Source organism: Microcebus murinus, chromosome 28, assembly GCF_040939455.1.
Source record: "Microcebus murinus isolate Inina chromosome 28, M.murinus_Inina_mat1.0, whole genome shotgun sequence".
Lineage (NCBI taxonomy): Eukaryota > Metazoa > Chordata > Mammalia > Primates > Cheirogaleidae > Microcebus > Microcebus murinus.
The window spans coordinates 1,800,707-1,821,880 of NC_134131.1; the positions used below are offsets into that span (position 1 = coordinate 1,800,707).

At 55.7% G+C, this 21,174-nt stretch overlaps 2 protein-coding genes across 11 annotated transcripts in view; both read right to left on the bottom strand.

The window, feature by feature from the left end:
* Positions 1–638: 638 nt before the first annotated feature.
* Positions 639–7,364, bottom strand: DDX41 (DEAD-box helicase 41). The gene is made up of 17 exons (XM_012787364.3): positions 6,809–7,364; positions 6,608–6,718; positions 6,161–6,320; positions 5,649–5,723; positions 5,460–5,520; positions 5,206–5,342; positions 4,256–4,328; positions 3,970–4,123; positions 3,756–3,892; positions 2,733–2,895; positions 2,409–2,540; positions 2,061–2,132; positions 1,834–1,930; positions 1,549–1,698; positions 1,387–1,458; positions 1,162–1,272; positions 639–1,001 (listed from the first exon to the last, which is right to left on the bottom strand). The coding sequence occupies exons 1-17, from the start codon at positions 6,833–6,835 to the stop codon at positions 865–867; spliced, it is 1,869 nt and encodes a 622-aa protein (XP_012642818.1). The 5' UTR covers positions 6,836–7,364; the 3' UTR covers positions 639–864.
* A 1,907-nt stretch (positions 7,365–9,271) lies between these two features.
* Positions 9,272–21,174, bottom strand: part of FAM193B (family with sequence similarity 193 member B) — a 35,821-nt gene continuing 23,918 nt past the window's right edge. For 4 of the 10 annotated variants that reach the window (XM_012787359.3, XM_012787356.3, XM_012787354.3 and 1 more), the window contains 6 exons: positions 20,527–20,766; positions 16,777–16,911; positions 13,179–14,199; positions 12,954–13,029; positions 11,423–11,520; positions 9,272–9,655 (listed from right to left, as the gene is read on the bottom strand). In XM_012787359.3, coding sequence (XP_012642813.1) covers positions 11,424–11,520; positions 12,954–13,029; positions 13,179–14,199; positions 16,777–16,911; positions 20,527–20,766 — 1,569 coding nt within the window. In that variant the 3' untranslated portion in view covers positions 9,272–9,655; position 11,423. The remainder of the gene's footprint in view (positions 9,656–11,422; positions 11,521–12,953; positions 13,030–13,178; positions 14,200–16,776; positions 16,912–20,526; positions 20,767–21,174) is intronic. The other 6 variants (XM_012787358.3, XM_012787357.3, XM_075998497.1 and 3 more) reach the window with 3 other exon arrangements.

Consider the following 21,174-nt stretch of genomic DNA (forward strand, 5'->3'; position numbering starts at 1 on the left):
AATTGCCCAAGGCCACAAACCAAGTGACAAATATGGCTTAAGCAACTGCTGTCCCACCAGGATAAGCATGTGGCCTTACACACAACATGCCTGGCACAGAGGAACTGGGAACATAGCCTCTGCCTCTCTCTTGCAAATGCTGACCTCCTGTTTCACCTGCCCGTGGTCTTGTGACGACCATCCACATTTATCGGGGTCTGAGTCTGTCTCTCCCGCTCATCTGCAAGCATCCCAGGTGGCTCTCCTGGATCCTCGCAGCCCAGCACAGCGCTGGGCAGAACAGGGTCAGTAGGTACATGTGGCCTGAATGGCAGCTCTGTGGCACGTGCTGGCTCCCCAGTGTGCAGAGCTGAGGTTCTTGGGAGCCTGGGCGGGCAGGCAGGAGGGCTCCCGGCGGGGCCCCAGGAAAACTGAAGTTGGGCGTGACAACAGTCAGCAAGGACACCGGACAACCCAGACATTTCCCCTTGGCCCACCAATGTGGTCCCTCCTTGAGCCATAAATCCAGGGCGCCCAGCAGAGAACCAAGTCCCCACGGCAGCAGCGGTGGGAGACGCAGACGCCTCGCCTCTGCGGGTGAGGCTGGCCCAGGAACAAGGGGAGGACAAGGCGAGACAGAGGCGGGCCTGGCGCTAAGACAGAGGGGCTTATGCTTTAATGGCAGAAAGGGCGAAGGGGAATAAAAACGGTAATTCTGGGGGTATGGGGAGGCAGCCAGGCCCGGCCTGGCCCAGCCCAGGCCAGCTGGGCCGAGGATGCTGGCTTCTTGCGCGGCGGGGGGCTGGTGTGTGTGGGGGGGGGGGGAGGGGGGTGGCTGGAGTCCCGGGGCCTGAGGCCTTTTGGCAGGACAGGAAGACAGTCGGGTCAGAAGTCCATGGAGCTGTGGGCCAGGTAGTCCTTGCGGCCGATGTTGCTGACCTGCTTGGTCTGCATAGCCTCGAGTTTGGGGCAGTCGGTGATCCGATGACCCAGGCCCCCGCAGAAGGCACAGCCGCGCTCTCCTGGGGAACGGGCGGGTGTCAGCGAGGCTGCAGGCTACACTCACACCCGGGCCTGGGCCTCCCACCAGTCCACTGGCCCACGGCAGGGACTCGCCCGCCGCGTGGTGCCCCCGCCTCCCTGCCTCCCCCGCCCACGCAGTGCCTCCCCCGCCGCAGTCACCTCCGATGTCCAGCATGGACTCGTCCCCGCAGTGCAGCACTTGTAGCACGGGCGGCACTTTCTGCTTGGCTTCCAGCAGCAGGGCTTTGAGGTCCATCAGCACCGACTCGTCTGGGGAGGCAGTGGGGAGTCCTCAGGCCCCACCCGGGCCCTGCAGCTGGACCTTGGGTGGCCACAGGCAGAGGGCCCGAGGGACAGCCGAGGTGTCGCTGGCAACAGACTCACCACAGGCCTTGTTGATGAAGGTGGTAGCGATGCCTGTGTTTCCTGAGCGCCCGGTGCGGCCAATCCGGTGCACTGCAGAGAGAGGGACGCTGCACAGGGTTCCGGGGGCCTGGCCCGGCCCCTCCTCTGCCTGGCCCACATGCCTGGCCCCCCAGTTCCTACCATAGTTCTCGATCTCCTCGGGCATGTCATAATTGATGACGTGCTGGATGGCAGGAAAGTCCAGGCCCTTGGAGGCTACGTCTGTGGCCACCAGAACATCCTTCTTGCCTTCCCGGAATGCCTCGATGGCCTTGGTCCGTTCCTCCTGGTCTGGGGAGGGCCAAGTAGGAGCCGTTAGAGCCACAGCGGAAGTTTGGGCCTGGCAAACTGGACAGGCAGGGGAAGGGACTGGGTGAGGGGCTGCCAGGGCAGCAGGGTCCATGCCAACACATGCACCACCCTGACCTTTGCCCCCATGGATGGCTACAGCCTCGACCCCCTTGAGCAGCAGGTACTCGTGGATGGCGTCCACATCTGCTTTCTTCTCCGCAAAGATGAGCACCTGTCCGGGAAGACCGACTCCAGTGAGAGGGGCCGACTCTGCCTGGGTCTTCACCCAGCCTTCCGCGGTACGCCGTCCCTCCCCGCTCCCCCTTGTCCTGGGGTCTCTGCACAGCATGGGTGGCACTCACGGGTGGGGGTGTCTTCTGCAGGCACTCGAGCAGGTACACCATCTTGGCCTCCTCCTTCACGTATTCCACCTCCTGCCACCACAGGGCCAGGTCAGGTGATCCTGAGGCTAGGTTCACCAGCCATGGCCCTGCCACAGGTCAGCCATCTCATGAGGGCCAGGAGGCCACCAGAAGCCTCTTGCAACCAATGTCTGGGCACCCTAAAAATGGCCATGGCTAAGGGCCAGGGGCTTTGAATGAAACCCCCAGTGCCCACAGGCCGATCCCCTGCTCCAGTCAGCTTCCAGGGAGCCTCACCAGACCCCGCCCTCACAGGTGAGAGACTGCCCAGCAGGAGTGCTTGCCCACCTGGATGACATCCAGGCTGGCTGCCCCAGCTCGACCCACGTTGATGGTGACAGGCTTTACGAGGGCACTCTTGGCAAAATTCTGAATCTTCTTGGGCATGGTGGCACTGAAGAGCAGGGTCTGCCGCTGGCCCTGAGGAAGGCAGGGGCTAGGGCCGAGGGCACGGAGGGCATGAGGGCGCGTGGGAGATGGGGTGTGGGGAAGCTGAGCAGCTGGGATGCAGCACCCTGGACTAGGAGCAAAGGGTGGGGCCCTCCAAAGTTCCCTGTGGTGTCACAGGGGTAAGGTGGTGCAGGGGTGCCTGGCCAGGCAGGGGGCAGGCACCTTGAAGTAGGAGAAAATGGTGCGGATGTCACCCTCGAAGCCCATGTCAATCATGCGGTCGGCCTCGTCCAGGGCCAGGTAGCGACAGATGTCTAGGCTGACCATCTTCTTCTGCAGCAGATCCATGAGGCGCCCAGGGGTGGCCACCATCATGTGTACACCACTGGGGACCAAGGAGAGTCGCTGAGGTTGGGGCTACCTGCTGTCACCTACAGGCTGGCAGGCAGCCTGCCTCTGATCTGCCCTCTGCCCTCCTTCCCGTCTTTCTCACCTGCGCCCTCCTCGCCGCGTCCACCACCCTGTCCCATCTACAGTACACCTCTCTCTCGTGGAAGGTGCTGTAATCTTCTTGGCCACTGCTCAGCCCAGCACACCCTTCCCTCTTCTACTGGGTCACTCCTCCCACCCAGGACTGTCCTGAATCCCGAGATGCTTTGCTTTGCACTTCCGTAGCCCCTCTGTAAGCCTTGATGGGCTCACTCTCCTGGTACACTGACTTGCATCTTTTCTGTGCCCACACCTTCCCTGAAACTGGGAATGCCTCAGAAATGGGGATGGCGCCCGGCCTGTCTGTGAGCCCAGGGCCCGCTCTAGAGCCTCTGGTGACGTCTGCACTGCATGTGACGGACACAGGTGCCACAGGGGATCCAGCCCTGCCCAGTACCTCAGCTTCCTTGATTGACAACTGGATGACCCTGACCTCCCTAGGCCCTCCACCTCTGGCTGTGCTTTCTGCCTGGACTGGCCCTCTTCAAAATTCAAACATCACCTTCCCTGCAAAGCCTTCTCTGAGCTCCTACCTTAGATGACCCAGCAGGGTGGGCCATTCTGTCTGCTGTGGTCCCCTAGTACTTGGCCACATCCTCCTGTCCCACCCCAGTGAACCTCCCCATTAGACTAGGGGCTCCGTGAGGCCTGGGCCCGTAGTGGGCCTCAGCGAAGGTGTGCGGAATGGTTAAAGCGTCCTTTAGCTTCCCTGGGGCCTCTGGCATGGCCTGTGAGGCAGGGGGTGCCAACACTCACTGTCGGATGGTCTCCATCTGCTCTTTGACAGACATGCCCCCGATGCAGAGAGCACAGCGCAAGAGTGGTAAGCTGTCCTCCTGTAACAGGCGGCAGTAGTACTCCAGGATGCCGTGTGTTTGCCGCGCTAGCTCCCGCTGCAGGCACAGGGACAAAGGCTGGCACCAGACGGTGGCCCTAGTTTCTGCCCTGCTCTCAGGCCAGTCTATCTTACCGAGGGGCAGATGATGAGTCCATAGGGCCCTTCACGCTTGGAGAAAGGTAACCTTTTCTCCTGCTCCAGGCAGAACATGATGACAGGCAGTGTGAACACCAGCGTCTTGCCTGAACCCGTAAAGGCGATGCCTATCATGTCACGGCCGGACAGACTGTTGGGAGAGGACAGCCTGAGTGTCAAGTTCTGCAGAAGACAGGGACTGTTTCTCCAGCTGGACACTCAGCCATTGGTCCTCCCTGTCGACACCTTTCTCAGGGAACCCAGGCCCACAGGCCACACTCACACGGTAGGGATGCCCTGGATCTGAATGGGCGTCGGGTGATGGATGCCTTTCTTCTTCAGGCCTCTCAAGACGGCTATGGAAAACAACCCAAGCGTCATCCTTGTGACTCGAGATACTTTATCAGTACTGTAAATTTGGCACTGTAAAATAGTACTGTAAAATTGGCACTATTCCCACAAGTTGCACATGATAAAACCAAGGCTCAGAAAGAGAAAGAGAGAGAGAAAGAAAAAAAAGAGAGAGACTTGTCTAAGAAACATGGGCTAGGTGGAGCCATGCCCTATTTGCACCTAGGTCTGTCTAAACCCAACATCATTCTCCCGCTGAAGCTCTGTAACAATAGAGGATAGTGAACATGTACAGCTAGGACAACTGAAAAAGGAACCTAAAAAACCCCTCCTAGGCTGGGCGTGGTGGCTCACGCCAGTAATCCTAGCACTCTGGGAGACTGAGGCGGGCGGATTGCTCGAGGTCAGGAGTTCGAAACCAGGTGGAGCAAGACCCTGTCTCTACTAAAAATAGAAAGAAATTAATTGACCAACTAAATATATATATACAAAAAATTAGCCGGGCATGGTGGTGCATGTCTGTAGTCCCAGCTACTCGGGAGGCTGAGGCAGGAGGATCGCTTGAGCCCAGGAGTTTCAGGTTGCTGTGAGCTAGGCTGATGCCACAACACTCACTCTAGCCTGGGCAACAAAGTGAAAGTCTGTCTCAAAATTAAAAAAAAAAAAATAAAAAAAAATAACACTCACTCTAGCCTGGGCAACAAAGTGAGTCTGTCTCAAAATAAAAAAAAATAAAAAAAAAAATAAAGAAATCCCTCCTAAAGCCCTCTATCTCTAGTAGCTGGGCCCAGTGCTGATGTGGCTGACCTCAGTAGGCGCTAGGAAACAACCTCACAGGTGCTTGATTCTAAAAGCACGATATCGCTCCCCATTCCCAGGTACCTGCAGGAAACTTCATTTCCTTGAAGCTCTTGATGGGTGGCGGGATACCATCTCCCTCCACCAGGATGTGGTATTTCTTCCGTACACGCTCATGCCGCCCTTCAGACATGCTCAGGATGTAACGGGGCGGTGTCCAGCTATGGGTAGGTGGCAGGGATCAAGGAAGGGCTTGAGCACAGCTGGCCTTGGGGTGTCCCTGCTAGTCCCCGCCACACACCACCCTAAATAAGGACAACTAGACTTGAAAGGCATACCTGGTTTTGATTGGGTCGTCGTACGTGATGCCCTTTGCCATCTCCTTCACTGACATCAAAGCTGGGGAAAGAGATGTGCCTCAGAGCTGGCTCCTGCTTCTGAGAAGCCAGCCCCTTGAGATGCAACATGCCCGGTGCTGTGGGGAAGAGGCTCAGTGCACCTCCTTGCTACCCTGGCCACAACCATACCTCGGCCCTCAGCCACACTCTCCAGGATCTTCTCTTCTTCCTTCAGCTGTTTCTCCTTGGCAGACTCCTTGCGGGCTGAGATAAGAAACAGATGTCACAGGCCCGGCCCGGTGGCTCACGCCTGTAATCCCAGAGGCGGGCGGATTGCTCGAGGTCAGGAGCTTGAAAACAGCCCGCGCAAGAGCGAGACCCCGTCTCTACTATAAATAGAAAGAAATTAATTGGCCAACTAATATATACAGAAAATATTAGCCAGGCATGGTGGCGCATGCCTGTAGTCCCAGGTATTCGGGAGGCTGGGGCAGGAGGATCGCTTGAGCCCAGAAGACTGAGGTTGCTGTGAGCTAGGCTGATGCCCACGGCACTCGCTCTAGCCTGGGCAACAAAAATGAGACTGTCTCAAGAAAAAAAAAAAAAGAAAAAAGAAAGAAAGAAACAGACGTCACAGAGACACCAACAGCGTGCCAGGCTTAGCGTCTCCCCTCCCGCCTGGGCAGCGCTGCCCAGCCCACCTTCGGCCTTCTCTTTGAGGTGCTGGTGCTGATCCAGGAGACTGACGTTGGACTGAGGGCCCAGTGGGATGTCGTCCTCATCTCCCCGCGGCTCGCTGCCGCTGTCCGGCTGCTCCTCCTCCGCAGCTCCCTTGCGTCTTCGCTGCAGCAGCTTCTGGAGCTGAGGGTCCACCGGCGCCCCGCCAGAGTCGAGCCCAAGACAGAACGGGGCACCGGGCCCACAGGGCCTGCGTCAGGACCCTGGCTTTTGGGCAGGGGTCCCGAGCCCGAGGCGCGGAGCTACCCGATCCCCCAGATCCGGTCGTCAGTCCCTCGTTCGCCGGAGGGTCACACTCGCGTGTACTGACACGCCTGACAGCCGCCCTCGCCCCGCAGGCCGGGCCACACCGCCCATGCCATGGCGACCAGGTGGCCGCGCCCCCGCTGCCCCTCCACAGGGCCCCTCACCAGTAGCTGCCGGCGCTGTCGCAGGGGCACGTAGGGCACGTAGTCCTCGTCGTCCTCATCCTCCGCCTCCGAGTGGCTTCCTCCAGCAGTCACCTCGTCGGTGCGAGCCCTCTGCGAACACGCGGGAGTCAGGCCCGGCTCGGTCCCCCGCCCTCACCCCGGCTTCCCTCCCCGCCGCAAGGACCCCAGGCTCGCTCCCACCTTCCGCTCGGGCTCCGACTCCTCCATCCTTCGCCCCACGCATGCGCGCCACGGCAAGACGCCTCGCCTTACCTGAGCGAGAGCCAATCAGGTATGAAGAAGCGGACAGCAGCGGCTGGCGACGGCCTCGGAGTTACGAGTCGCGCAGAGGGACAAATCTTTCTCCCGAGCCGCTCTCGCGCAGCAGGACGCCGACGCCCTGCGTGGCTGGTCTCGCGACTGCTGCCAGGGCTGAGGGCGAAAGCGTCACATGAGGCACTGTGGGACGCTGGGGCGTGTGGAGCGTGCGCTAAAGGCTCAAACCAAGCCCCGGGCGAAGCCGACGCCCTGAGTGGGGGTCGCTGATCCGCAGCCGGTGGCCCGCCGGGCGCGCAGCCTGGCCCTGAGCGTGGCGCTGCCGGCGCGCGCCGCGCCCCCTAGCGGCCGGGAGCTCCGGGGCAGCGCGAGCGGGTCTCCGTCCCGCGCCGGGCCGCTGCGGCAGGGCGGGCCCGCGGAACAGCCGGGCTCTCTGGCTGGTGTCCCCTTTGTTTGGAGTGGTGAGGGATAAATAAAATACCGATGACAGTGGTTTTTAACCGCGAGGCCCTGTGTAAATGCAAACCATGATTACTGTGAATCTTATGACAATGACAGCTCAGAGGGATTAACTGCCTGGGGAACCAGAGGCGGAGACGTTGGATCTGAGCTGCCAGGGAAGTGTGGGGGCTCAGTGCAGGGATGGAGAGGCTTCCCGGGCGAGGGTGCAGCAGAATAAAGGTCTGGCCATGTGCACAGATTCCTGGGGGGGGGGGGGGGGAGAAATCACTGCGGCCGGGGAGAGCTGGGCAGCCAGACCCAAGGCTGAAAAAGGAGACTGGGCCCAGAGCACACCAGCCATGACTGTACCAGTAATTTCAACTTCATTTGAAAGTGGGATGACCTGGTCACTGCTGTAGGTTCCTTCATTCATGTTTCATGTGAGCACGTGCTGGGCACTATGCACAGTACTGAAGCAGATAAAGGATGAACAGGACACACCTGGTGGGGGAGGAGCTGACGGATTCATTGAGGAGACAGAAATATATAGACAGGTAACTAGTCTTCACATTAAGGAGAACGATCCTCAGGTAAGGTACCACTTTTGGAAGTATCACAAAGGCAGGGCAAATGGATTTTCATGGTTTTCAAAGTGAAAGGGCCTCTCAGCTGGGATGTGAAGTATCGGCACGAATTCATGAAAGAAGGGTAATTTGGGAAGAGGGAAATATATGAGCAAAAGTCAGGAGACCTGAGGTTGCAGGACCTAGCTGGAGACAGGTCATCCGGCAAGTATTGGAGACGGGGACCCAGGCACAAAGGCCCCTGAAGGACACTCAAAGGAGTCTTTCTCTGTAGATGGATGGGCTACTTGATCAGACCTCCAATTTTTGAGTGATGAAGCAGATTTGCAGATAGTTGTGCCAATCCAACTGCAGGGTACGAGCATCATACAAGAGTTCAAGGGAAAGAGGAACAGGGCTAATGAATATACAAAGGTTTCAAAGGAAGTGTCTACACCACCTTGGGGACTGGGGAAGGCCAGGGACCAGGAATTGTGAGGCTGTGGTCAGTGCTATTTGTTTCCCTTTGGAAAAGGAGGCTGACACTCACTGCCAATCCCATGATAGGGCTCAACCTGGCGGGGAGGGAGCCAGGGAAGAGGGCATGGTTGTTGTTTCTGCTCACTCCATCCACACATGGCTTAGTGACTATGTGGCCATTGTCTCTAGACAGGGTGCTCCCCACATAAGCTCAAATTAAGAGTTGGTTCTGGTAGAGAAAACTACATTGGGGGTAAGGAGTTTGGACACAATTATGTGTGCGGCATTCTTAGCAAACCCATTATATTAAAATCTGAAACATCCCATTGCAGGGATGAGGTGGTTTGCTTTACTTTATAGAAGAGTTCATTATCCTCAACTTTTAAGACTTCAGCTACATGTCCCATTCTCATTGGAAAATAAGATCTAATTTATAAAACACTCAATTTACCCACAACTTCCCCGACTACATCATCAGTGTGAGAACCCTCAACGGCACAGGCTTCAGGTGCACAGTTCACAGAGGCCTCAGGGCTTTCCTAGACTCTTCTCAGGTCCAGAGGCAGAGACCAAGTCCAGCCCCTCCCACTCGCCCAGCTCACAAAGGAGGAAACACATACAGAGCGGGTAGGGGCTGTTCCAGGCTCACATATTGAAGTCCTCCCGAAAGGGCTCGGATGTCAGAGTCATACGAGTCTGTGCTCAACCCTAATTCGCCAGACTGAGTTGTCAAGTCTTTCCTGTCTGTAAAATGGATAATACCATTTAGGATTGCTGTGAGGAGTAAGTGGAAACGGTGCCAAACTGCTTAAGCTTAGTATGTGTTCGATGGCAGATCCCATGCTTTTGAGTATATCCCTCGCCTTACTCCCCGCCCAGACCGGCAAATCACCAACACACCAACTCTGTGTCCAAATGTTGCTTTATCTTTCGGCATGAAAGATCTTCACAGTATCAAAAGAATTGGAAAAAAAATAAAATAAAAACAAAAAACCAAACACAAAGAGAGCAGTTTGGGCCAGCAGTACCATCAGCCCCCGGCCCACAGGCCAGCCCAGTCCCTGGGCTCTGAGTGTGGAGGCTTCGTAGCACCAGGAAGCGGCTCTGCCGAGGTCCTGAGGGGCCTCAGCACAGTGTGGCATCCGTTCAGCTTTTGGTTGGTCAAGGATGGCAGGGAGCAGGGAGGGTCTTGGTTGGGCAGGCAGGGCACACGGAGGGAGAAAGTGTAGACTTTCAACTGGCAGTCGAGGCCTCAGGACGACCTGACAAAGCTCATTCTGGGCAGGGCCTGAGAAAGAACAAAAACGGCAGGATCCCAGTGAACAACAGCCCGTGCCCCAGGCTCCCCATACCGACTCTGGGTCCCCATGGAGGCAGGAGCAGCTGGCTGCTACCTTTGTTCCCTGGGCTGAAAACACTGAACAGATTCCCTGGATCACCTCTAGAGGAGGAGGAAGGTTTAGGACCCTGTTGGAGGACAGAGTCCTGGGGTCTGTCAACATGTGGGACAACCCTTGAGTAACCACACCCTCTGGCACTCACACTCTTACTGCCCAGAGCAGGGTGGAGGGGGTCAAGGAGAGCTCCTACTGGAAGAGAGGAAGGGACACCTCTACTTTGGAAAAGAGATCAGCAAAGGTGAAAGGGTCAAGAGGAGGCAGAGGGAAAAGATGGCTGGATTTGTTTCCTGGATGGGGATGACAGTGGAACTGAGCCTGTGGGAGCAGAGTCCACCCTTTTCTCTCAGTAGGGACAAGAGATAAAGTGCCTGAGGTCCCTGCTCCTCCTGGCTCCTGAGGTGGTAGAGAAGAGAAGCAGGAAGGCACCTTGGCTCTGCAAGATGCCCTGGACTAGATATCTCAGTTTGGTGAAGGTCAGGGAGCCCAGCCCCCTCAGAGCAGAGGAGGGCTGAGGTGAATCTGAAGAAGACAGTCCTGGCTCTGGGATAGCACAAAAGTGCCACAGGGAGCCCAGCCTTGAAAGCTGTCCTGGCTTCAGGCTTTCTGGTCTGCCCCTGGGGAGCTATGGGACCAGGAAGTCTGCTGTCACAGCCCAGAGAGGAGCTGCCCTGGCACTGGCAAGAGGAGGAAGACGACAGGTGGGGGACATAGTGGGAGTCGGGCATTCATGAGCTCAGCCCATCTGGCCCAGCCTTCTACTGCCTTGAGGGCAGCTGTGTGGTTGCCAGCCACAAAAGGCCTGGCCCCAGGGATGAAGCTCAGGGGTGGTATGCAACTGCATAGACACCGAGCCTCAGCCCAGCACAAGGCCTGCCTCCTAGCTGCCCTTCTTTTCCGCACCAGGGTTCCTGGTCCAATGCCTTCTCCAGTCTTCTGTTCCCAGTCCAGAACATCACCCAATACATCAATATTTTGACAAAAGGAGCTGTGCAAGTGGCTGGGATGGGAGGCCAGAGCCATCTGTCTCTTCTTCCAGGAGGCAGCTTGGCTACCAACTTCCTCATGGAAATGGTCCTGTTTGGGAGAGCCCTCACCAATGCCTAAATGACCTATAAGGCCTTGGTCCAGCTTGCCTGTCCCCTCACTGCTTCCCTTGAGGCTGGCCCTTTCTCACACTGCTTCAGCTGGGAAGCACCCTGGTAGCCTGCATTGAGGAGCTGGGCCAGGCAAGTGGAATTCTACCTTGACACCTGATCATGTCTGGGAAGGAGGCTACCCCATGGGGCCTGCCACTGCCTGGGTTCCTTGGAAGGCAGCTGGTAACAGAGGTAGAGCCCTCATGCTGATGTCCCAGGGGACGGCAGTCTGGGAAGGGCCCCTTCAGGGGCACGGGCAGGAGGGCTCAGGAGGGGCCTAGCCCAGGAAGGAGTGATGGAAGAACAGAGGCCTACTGGAGTGGCCCCAGGAGAAGAAATGGGGCCTAGACCTTTGGAGACCGTAGCCAACTGTGCAGTCACTGTGGAGGTGTAGGGGTTAGGACTGCCAAGCCCAACGTCCAACTCCCTGTGCCCCAGAACATAGAATGGTCTGGCAGGGGGCACAGAAGCTGGTAGAGCACAGGGAGTGGGTGCATGCAACACTTGGGGTCTCTATACCTCACTGAGCTGTGCTGGGAGTGGTTTTCTTGAGGCTAAAGTTGGTCCAGTTCACAGCAACTTTCTGACGAGTTTGCTTTGCAGAATCCAAACAGAACCTGTTGGATTTGGGAGATGTGGGAGAAGCACAATCAGAGGTTTCCTCCCTTCCTCACTGGACCCCTCTTCTAGACACTGTGTCCCAACCACTTAGAAAACCAGTTGGCTTTGCATCCTCTCTGGCTCCCAGACACCACTGCCTGTGAACCCAGGGGACAAGGTATAAAGACAGCATGACTGCCTTGGGACACAAGTCCCCTCCTCATCTCCTATTTCACTCTCTAGCTGTACTGGGCTGGCTTCTGTTCCCCTAAGGATAGCCATCCCTTGGCATATGCAGGGGACTGGGTCTAGGACTGCCCCCCCCCCATATCAAAATCTGTAGATGCGGGCTGGGCGTGGTGGCTCACGCCTGTAATCCTAGCACTTTGGGAGGCCGAGGTGGGCGGATTGCTCAAGGTCAGGAGTTCGAAACCAGACTGAGCGAGACCCCGTCTCTACCAAAAATAGAAAGAAATTAATTGACCAACTAAAAATATATATACAAAAAATTAGCCAGGCATGGTGGTGCATGCCTGTAGTCCCAGCTACTCGGGAGGCTGAGGCAGTAGGATCGCTGAGCCCAGGAGATTGAGGTTGCTGTGAGCCAGGCTGATGCCACGGCACTCACTCTAGCCTGGGCAACAAAGTGAGACTCTGTCTCAAAAAAAAAAAAAAAAAAAAAAATCTGTAGATGCTTCCCATATACGTTAAACCATCTCTGGATCGCTTATAATACCAATACAACATAAATGCTATGTAAATAGTTATAACTATATTTTTTTAATTGTTGTATTGTTATCTGTTTTTTGGTTTTGAATGTTTTTGATTGGCGGTTGGTTGAATTCACACAGAAGCAGAACCAGTGGACACAAAAGGCCAACAGTACGCTGTGTTTCTTTCACCCTCAAACCATTATACACACTGGCCCCACAGTCACAAATACCTTTTCGTTGTACCTGGCCACGTTTCCTATTCTTCAGGTTTTAGCTCCGCCACCACACCCTTCTGGAAAGGCCTCCTGGCCTGCCCCACCCCCAGTGCCACTGTGCCCTCGCATCTCCAACAGCTTTTAGCACAGGCTGCAGTTTTTGCTGTCCCAACTCCTTGTCTACACCATGCTTGATTCACTGCAGTCCCCAGAGTTCAGCCCAGGCAGAGCAAGAAACGTGAGTGAATAAACAAAGCAAATAAAGCTAGAAAAAGCCCTGGTTCTTGGGGCCTGACACGGCTCCTCCCTGTCCCTTGCACCTTCCCAGGTGCACCATCCTGCCCTGTAGCACCCGGGTTCCAGCAGACAGGCTGCTGGGAGAGGGCCTGGAGGGGCAGTGAGTTTCCCAAAGGGCCAGGGCTGAGGAAGCATGACTTTCTGAGGCCCAGGGCACAATACAGGCTGTTTGTGGGCAAAACCTGGAGTCCTCCGCAAGTGGGAGAGCAGGCAGCCCACACCTACCTCTTAAAGTACTCCACCTCTCGGTCAGTCTCATCCATCTCCACCCCGTCCATGTCCTTGGGCAGGAACACATCGTCTAGGAAGACACAGCCAGGAGGGCTCAGTGCCCACCGCCAGGCTTCTGGGGTCGTGCTCTAGGGGCAGTGCTGCCCACGCTCGAGACTGCCCTCCACCCCATGGCCTGGCTGGGGTGGGGGTCAGTCACTCGGTTCCTGGTGCACTCACCCAAGGAGGAGGCCGGCTTCTCCTGCTTGTTGCGGCTGCGGCGGCTGCGGCCCTTGCCCTGGGGCAAGCTCTGTGGCCTTGCTGGGCCTGGGGGCTGCACAGACTCCTGCTCCGGAGGCCGTGCCTTGGCCTCGCCTGGCCAGTTTCGCCAGGAGCTGCCCTTCTCCTTTTCAGTTTTGGGGCTTCCAGACCACCCTGGTCCTGGCTGGCTCCCCCGGCTCCCCACTCCAGCCTCAGCACAGGTGCCCACTTTGGGAGGCTCTGGGACCTTGCCTGGCTGCTTGGGGCCAGGGCTCTGGCCCTTAGCACTGAGAGCCTCTAGGCTGACCGGGGCCCGGGGGGCCAGGCTCACCTCGCTCTTCTTGGTCTGACTGCCCTGTCTTTTGCCCTTCCGTGGCTTCCCACATGAGGCCACCGCCTCAGGTAGCTCCTGCTTGCAACTAGGGACCTCCTTTGGACTTGGCTCCTCAGAGCCAGGGTTGCCTGGCTTGGGTGTCTTGACCCAGATCACCCGGGACAGGTTGGGCACTGTGCTGAGTCTCCTCACTAGCCCGTTCTCGGGGATAATACCAGGCGGGGGGGCCCTCACCTCTGTCCATGGTGGGTGGGGGCCTCTCATTTCTGCCCATGGTGGGGCTGGCTCGCCTGGAGCTTGTAACGTGTGGTTCTGGGGGGAGCCCAAAGTCAAAGGGGACAGGTCAAGGTTGATGTCGGGCCGCTGCTCTGAGGAGCCACTGAGGTTTGAGGGGAGTAGACTCTGGGGCTCGGGCTCAGAAGCCCCCTCCTTAGAGAAGCCATTGCTGTCCATGCTGAGCTCACACACACTGAAGCTGGCACGGATGGAGTCCTTGACCGTGTTCTTGATCTCCTGCAGACGACTGCTCAGGAAGCTGTTGACCCGATCCAGTTCTCGGTCAGGCCACTCCAAGAGCCTCTCCCTGGCAGGCCGTGGCTCCCGGCTTCCAGAAACACTATTCACCTGCTTTAGAGTGTCTGCTGCCAACTGGGCCTTCTCCTTTTCCTGCCAATACAAGAGGCAGTTTCAGCAGGGGCTCGCCAGCTACCAGGCACAATGTGACACCTGACATATCAGCCTGGGGCCCAGCTTTACCACTAACTTGCTGGAGGCAGAACCTCACAATCCTGCTCTGCACAATCCTGTCCCCCACCCTGCAGGAGCGAGGCTGGAACGCAATGAGACAGGTACATATCCTGGAGGTGGAGGGACAGTGACACCCAAGGGGGTAGGGTTTTCACAGCTTGTTCATCCAGAGCCCCAGTGTCAGTCTCAGAGTACTCATCTGCAAATGGCAACAATAATTCTGGAGTGAATACCTAAGTGGGGACACATGTAAGGCAGACGGCCACTAGAGAGACATTCTCTCTAATGCTGTATGTGGTAGGGGAAAAGCCATGGGGCTTCCCAGAAGGAAGAGATGGGGGCTGAGACTACCACGGTAGATGAGACTGAGGCTCTGGGTGGCTGGGATGCCTGTGCCCTCCTGATGCTGGGTCTGGGCAATACCGCAGAGGGCAACGTTCCCATAGAAAGGCCACACCTGAAGTGTGCCCAATGGCATACCAGGCATAGCCACACTGGGCCCTCACAGCAGATGCAGAAGCTGCCCCTTTGCCCAGGTGAGGATGGGGAGGCTCAGAGAGGCTAGACCCTGCCAGTCATCTGTGACAGACCAGGATCTAGAGAATCAAAATGAAAGTCTGTGGGCTCTGAGTCACCCCCACCTCTCCGCCCAAGCCCAAGGCACCAGCAGGCCAACAAGGCCTTTGGGGGGGGCACAGAAGACAGATGTCAAGACCCTCGGGAAGGAGATGGTGATGGTGCACCAAGTGCTAGATGATGCCCATCACTTCATGGATTTCCAGTGGATTTGGGGATGGAGGAGGAAAAGCAGGAACAGGAAACTAAGGAGACAAAGAAAAGAGGGCTTGCCACCACCTCAGTCCGCTCAGAGTGACCGTGCACCATAGCGGGCAGGCCTGTATTCTCTCACTGCTCGTGAATGCTGGCTCCACAACTGACTATGGTCAGTTGTCCCTGCGGGACCTTGGACAAATCACTTATTCTCTCTGAACCTTACTTTCGCTGTTTGTGAATTAGGGAGAAAAACACCTATACCTCACAGGGTTGCTACGATAGCTGGGAGGGTCCGTGTGGAGCCTCTTGCCCTGCATGTGAAGGCTGGGCCTGGGCACTGTGGTGCTCAGGGGACAAGCTGCTCCGTCTGGAGCAGTGTTTCCAGCTGTGCACAGAGTGTGGAGGCCATGGGGACGGGCGAGAACAGCAGGGCCCTTCACCTCACTCCGCCCTGCACCAGCATGACTCTGCGGCTTCTGTTTGTTATAGATTGGGGTTTCATGGAAGATTTCAGAAGAAATTCTTGTGATTAAATACAAAAAGTCTGAAAACTACTGGTGTGGAGGGAATGACATAGGACCACATACACGTACATTGGTAGCAAGAGAAGGAGAAAGCACAGAAATGCACATTTTCTACTATGTACAATGAGCCTGCTACTTTCCATAGGTTGTCTCATTTAATCCTCACAGCTGTCCTTGTTGCATCATGATCCTCAATTTATAAATTAGGAACCTTGACTTCGGAAGGAATAAAGAACTAGCTCAAGGTTACACGGCTAGTAAGTGGCAGAGTCAGGACAATACACCCAGGTATGATCTCCAGAAGTTCCCCAAGTTTCTCAACTCCATCTGACAACCATTTACTGACCATCAACTCTGTGAGGCAATGGGCTGGGCTCTGGGAGTTGAGCCAAGTGTGAAGCACAGTCTCTGCCTTGCTGACATTAGTATGACGGGGGAGACAGACATGGCAACACAGGCTGCTTAATTTAGAGTGACGGTGACAAGGGAAGAAAGCACAGGGTGCTCTGGGAACCTAGAGGAGGTATTCCTAACTCAGACTGGGTCATCAGGGAATGCTTCCCAGGGGAGGTAGTATCAGCACTAAGCACTGAAGGGCAAGTGAGATCATCCTGGAGAAAGTGAGACAAGCTCTACCTAGACAGAAGGAAGGACAGTGTGAAGGCTGGGAAATGGGAAAGCACAGTACCTTCAGGGATTGCGAATCATTCAGCTGGAGCCCAGATGGGGGTTGGGGGAGGGAAGGGGCAGGCAGGGCGGGTGGGCAGGAAGGCCAGAAAAGAGAGGCTGAGGGATGACGCTGGCAAGCTAAGCAGAGGCTGGATCATGAAGAGCCCTGTAGGCCACGCTAGAGTCTGGGTTTGATCCTGAGAGCCATGTTCAGCCACTGAAGGCTTTAAAGTAGTGGCAGTAGAGTAGAGAGAAGTAGATTGGTCTGAGCTATTGGGGAAGTGGCATGGATAGGACTTTAGGTGACAGGAGGGGAGACAGAATGAGTCAGGAAAACAATACCAACAACCATGATGGCTGCCAAGCTACCACCGACCCAGCACTCAAATGTGCCAGGCACTCTGCCCAACATTTCCATGCACCACTTCATTTCATCCTTGCAATAATCCATGACTTGGGTTCTGTTACTCTCATTTTGTGGATGAAGAAATTGAGGCTTAGAGATTAAGTGATATGCCTAAGGTCATACAGCAAGTGTGGCAGAGCTGAGCTTCAAACCGTGGTCCAATTCCAAGGTCCGCTGCTCTTGGTCACTGTGATGCACGTCCCCAGGATGGTGCCCATGGTTCTGATTCAGGAACAGGGTGGACGGTGGTGCCATTAACTAGAGAGACAACGGAGAAGGAAGAGCAGGCCTCTTTGGAGAAAGATAACAAGCTCAGTCCGGGATGTGCTGCGTTTGGATTGCCTGAAGGATATCCCTAAGGAGATGCCCTGTAGCGGTGGGAGGCGTCAATGTGAAGTGCAGGGAGGAAACACTATCTGGACCTTTCTAGGTGACCTCTCTCTTTTCCAGGGAGATGTCCTCAAGAGGGAGAGTTGGGGAGAGGAAGAGGAGCTCACAGAGAGACAGAAAGGAAGTCAGAGAGGCAGGTGAGAAATCTGGAGGATACGGTATTCCTGTTGCCCTTTCCTTGGCCCTGCTTGGCTGAGGACAGAGCAGCCAAAGACAACGTTTGAAAAGGAGGCCAAACAAAATGTCAAATGTTCTTAGTAAGCAAACAAGATGAGAACAGGAGAGTCAGCCTCCGATTTGGCAACAAAGAATTCCTTGGTGACTCTGTGGAGGGGGTGTGGGTAGAAAACAGTCTACAGTGAGCTGACAAGGGAAGTGAACACAGACACCATTTTTCAAGAACTTTGACTATGATGAAAGGAAAGGGACTGGAGGGTGTGTGAGAGGGACAGTTTGCTTTCAAAAAAGAGTGAGTAGTGGGCACAATGAAATGTGGATAGGAAACAGCTTGGAGGAGAGCAGAACTGAACTACAGAGCAGGAAGCTCAACGCTGGCCGGAGGGGGCGAGAAAGGACTGCATGGGGCAGAGCAGAGGCTCATGCCTGTAATCCCAGCACTGTGGGAGGCCAAGGCAGGAGGATCACTTGAGGCCAGGAGTTCGAGACCTGCCTGAGCAAGAATGAGAGCCTGTCTCTACAAAAAATACAAAAATTAGCTGGGGGTGGTGGTACATGCCTGTGGTCCCAGCTACTCGGCAGGGTGAGGCAAGAGGATTGCTTGAGCCCAGGAGTTTGAGGTTGCAGTGAGCTAGGCTAGAGCCACTGCACTCTAGCCCGGCGATAGAGTGAGGCTATCTCAAAAAAAAAAAAAAAGAAAAAAAAAGAAAACAGAAAAGGAATGAACAAAAGAATGTCTGCTCAATGACTTTTTTTCCCCTCACTGAAATACGTTATTTGCTAAAAAATAAGATGAGGCTGGGAAGGCCTAGATGTTTGAGGAGAATGGAGGGCTGACAAAGGGGCTGTGGTGAGTGGAGGTGATGAGGCCTGGCAGGCAAGGCAGGGCTCACAAGGCCGGGTGCTACAGATTCAATCATGTGCTTCCCACAAGATGTAGAGGGAGAGGGGAAGGGGAGGCAGGCTGGGGTGGAAACCAGGGATGCGGTTTTTACGAGTTTGAAGGGAGGGCAATGGGGCAAGGAAGAAAGAGAAAGCATTAGGTCAATTTGTGTATTCTCTTACCTGTCCTTAGCAATGTTTACTCAGTTCAAGTGACAGAATGAGGGGCTGGCTGGGAAAAAGAGAAGGCAGACAACAGTCTTCAGTGGGTGTAAAGGAGTGGCCAACAGGTGGCAGATGACAGAGCAGGGGTTTCTACACAAAGCCATGAGAGTGGCAGTCTGGCAGTGGGATGAGGGAGCAGAAAGACAGGTGGCTCTATTTACCTCCTGAGGTGGGAGAGCATGAGCAGCCATCACTGGGCAGCTACTGGGGGAAGCTGGGTTGGTGAACAGCGAGGTTGTGGTTACGTCTGGGAGGCAGACGGACATTAGGGAGGAGAGGCTGCTGTATAAATACATAGTGACCATAATCACCTATCACAGGACACTGCAACTGCCTGTGTATGTATGTCCTGCCCACAGCCCCACGACTAAGTCTAGAAAGCCAGGGTTATCTGATTCCATCTGTGCCCTGGCCTCTGGCCTGGGCCTGGCAGACAGGAGCTGCGCAGCAAGCTGTGGGATGGGTGAGCACCGTGTGGTCAATGGCAACCCAGAGAGACATGTGAGGTGTGGTGGAAGCACAGGGGAAGAAGTTAGCCAAGACCATCTACAAAGGAGGCAATAGCTGAACTGACCTTGGAGGGAAAGTTTGTCAGGAAGACAAGGAGAGAGAAGAGAGCATTATCAGTAAAGGAGAAGGGATGTCTGAGCACACACATTTATGAAAAGCACACCAGGCCTGGCAACTGCCAAGTGTGCTCTCTGGGAATCACTGCCCTGAGAGGCCAGGAAAGGCCAGAGAGACGCCTGCGGCCCAACACTCTGGCTGGGCAGCTCTGGACAGGAGAAAGAAAGTGCTGCTCATTTTCTGAAGGCAATGGTGGCACCCCTTGGCTCACTACTTCAGGCTGCAAGAGAAGGGTCCTGGTTGTTGTTTGGGCTGGAAAAAGACGGAGAATCACTTCTGCTTTCCAGAGCACTAGGGCTGTTTGACCACCCAAGAACTGGAGCTAGCTGGTTGTTAAACACAAATCTCTTCGGATGCTGTGTCACTGTGCAGATGCAGCTGGGGGTAGCCAAGCAAAGAGGTAATGAAGCCACAAGGGACAAGCTATCAAGCCTTGGGGCTCATCTGGCAGCAGGACTGCTGGGAAATAGCTTGCCAGGTTCTATCCTCAGCCCCGAGGACTGGTTCATTCCCATGGCTTCAATTACATCTCTGTGCTGGCAACTGCTAGCCCCACACCTCCATCTCCACTTGGATGTCTCATGGGAACCTCTGAGTCAACATGCCTCAACTGAGTCCACTGTGTTCTGCAAATCCCATCCTGGCTCCGTGAAAGGCACCACCATCTTCTGGTCTCTAAGCAACACCTGGGACACGCCCCTGACTCCACCTCCTGTTCTGTCATCAGAGCACCAAGGCCCGTCACTTCCACGTTCCTCTGAAAATCTCTCTTCTGTTCCGGCCCCACCATCAACCATCTCTCCAATCACTTCCTGCCTGAGGTGTCAAACTCAACGTTTTCCTGCCTCAAGTATCACCCCACCAGTCTACCTTCCACAGCGCCATCTGTCTTAGAATATAGACGTGACCAAGTACATTCTTTGATTACAACCCTCCTTACCTGTAGGATAAAGCCAAGCTCTTCAGCAGGCCTCTGAGGCCCTCCCTCAACCCCACTGTGCATCCCGCCACTCTTCTGTCCTCAGTTTTGACTGCATCAAGCTGCTGGGGAATGTGCTGTGCCTGCCGGCAGGAGGGCCCTCCTGATGAATCTGCACTCACTCCCTGTGTCTCAGCTCACGAGTCAGCCTCTTGTAAAGCCATTTCCAGGCAGGGTGGGAGACTTCCCTCATCCTGGTACTTGTCACATGCTAACATACTTGTCCGGTTTTTTGTCACTCTCCCCATTGGACTGAGCTTCTCCTGGGTGAGAACTTAACTGCGTCATGCTTTGGCTGCCAGTACTTGTAGAAGCATTTGCTTGAACGAATAAATGACCAGCTGAAGCAAGTCCTTGTCTTGGAGGAATCCAGCAAGCAGCTTCTGAGGCCAGGACACGCTTTTCCTCCAATCATTTGCCCCGGGCTCCCTGACCCTGATGCCTCCCAAATGCCTTCAGACCTTCCCAGAACAGTGAGCCAAGCTGAGGCCTTTGGCAGCCAGCACCATTCACACCCCAGAAGTCTTGGGGTTTGGGGTGAGGGATTCCTCAGGGAGGAGAGGTGGCAGAGCTGAGCTCCCCCCCACACCCACCTTCTTTTTCAGCTTGTGCCGGGCCCGCTTGGCGGCCCTGGCGCTGTTGGGGACTTTGGGCTCCTTGCTGTTGATGAATTCCAGCAGCTCATCCACATCTCGGTGGTCCACGGCGGGCTCCCCAGGGATCCCGCCCAGGGCGCCCCCCTTCATGGGCAGCTCCTCTTTTCGCCTGGTCAGCCTTGAGCGGAGCTTCTCCCGGATCTCGGTATAATTCCGACTCGTCGGGGCAGCGGGTGGCTGGGGGAGGGGGAGGTGCTGACATTACACCCTGGGCCTGGGAGGCCCATAGCACTCCCACCCGCTGGCACCAAGTATGTGGTGAGAAGCGAGACAACTGTTCTCTCTACCATCAGCCACCAAGGCCCAATGGCTTCACCCTCAGCCAGGCTCTGAACTGGTGGGTGAAGGGAGTGGGAGGGAACAGGGCAGAGCTGGGCAAACACTGACTGGGGAGCCAGGAAAGCAAGTTTGAGCCTGGGCCTCGTCACTGGGTAGCTGTATGACCTTGGGCGAGTCACTGAGTCTTTGTGAGCCTCAATTTTGTCATCTCTAAAATGAGGATATTAACCCCTAGCTCAAAGGTGACTAGCAACTTAATTACTTTCATTTCTTCTATCCTCAACTGCTCTACCCTAACCAGCAATC

Coding starts and splice junctions, on each gene's coding strand:
- DDX41 (XM_012787364.3), bottom strand. CDS start 6,835: ATGGAGGAGTCGGAGCCCGAGCGGAAG. Junction 5,343..5,459: donor GACGACCCAATCAAAACCAG/GTATGCCTTTCA, acceptor ACCTACCCATAG/CTGGACACCGCCCCGTTACA. Junction 2,896..3,755: donor CAGATGGAGACCATCCGACA/GTGAGTGTTGGC, acceptor CTTGGTCCCCAG/TGGTGTACACATGATGGTGG.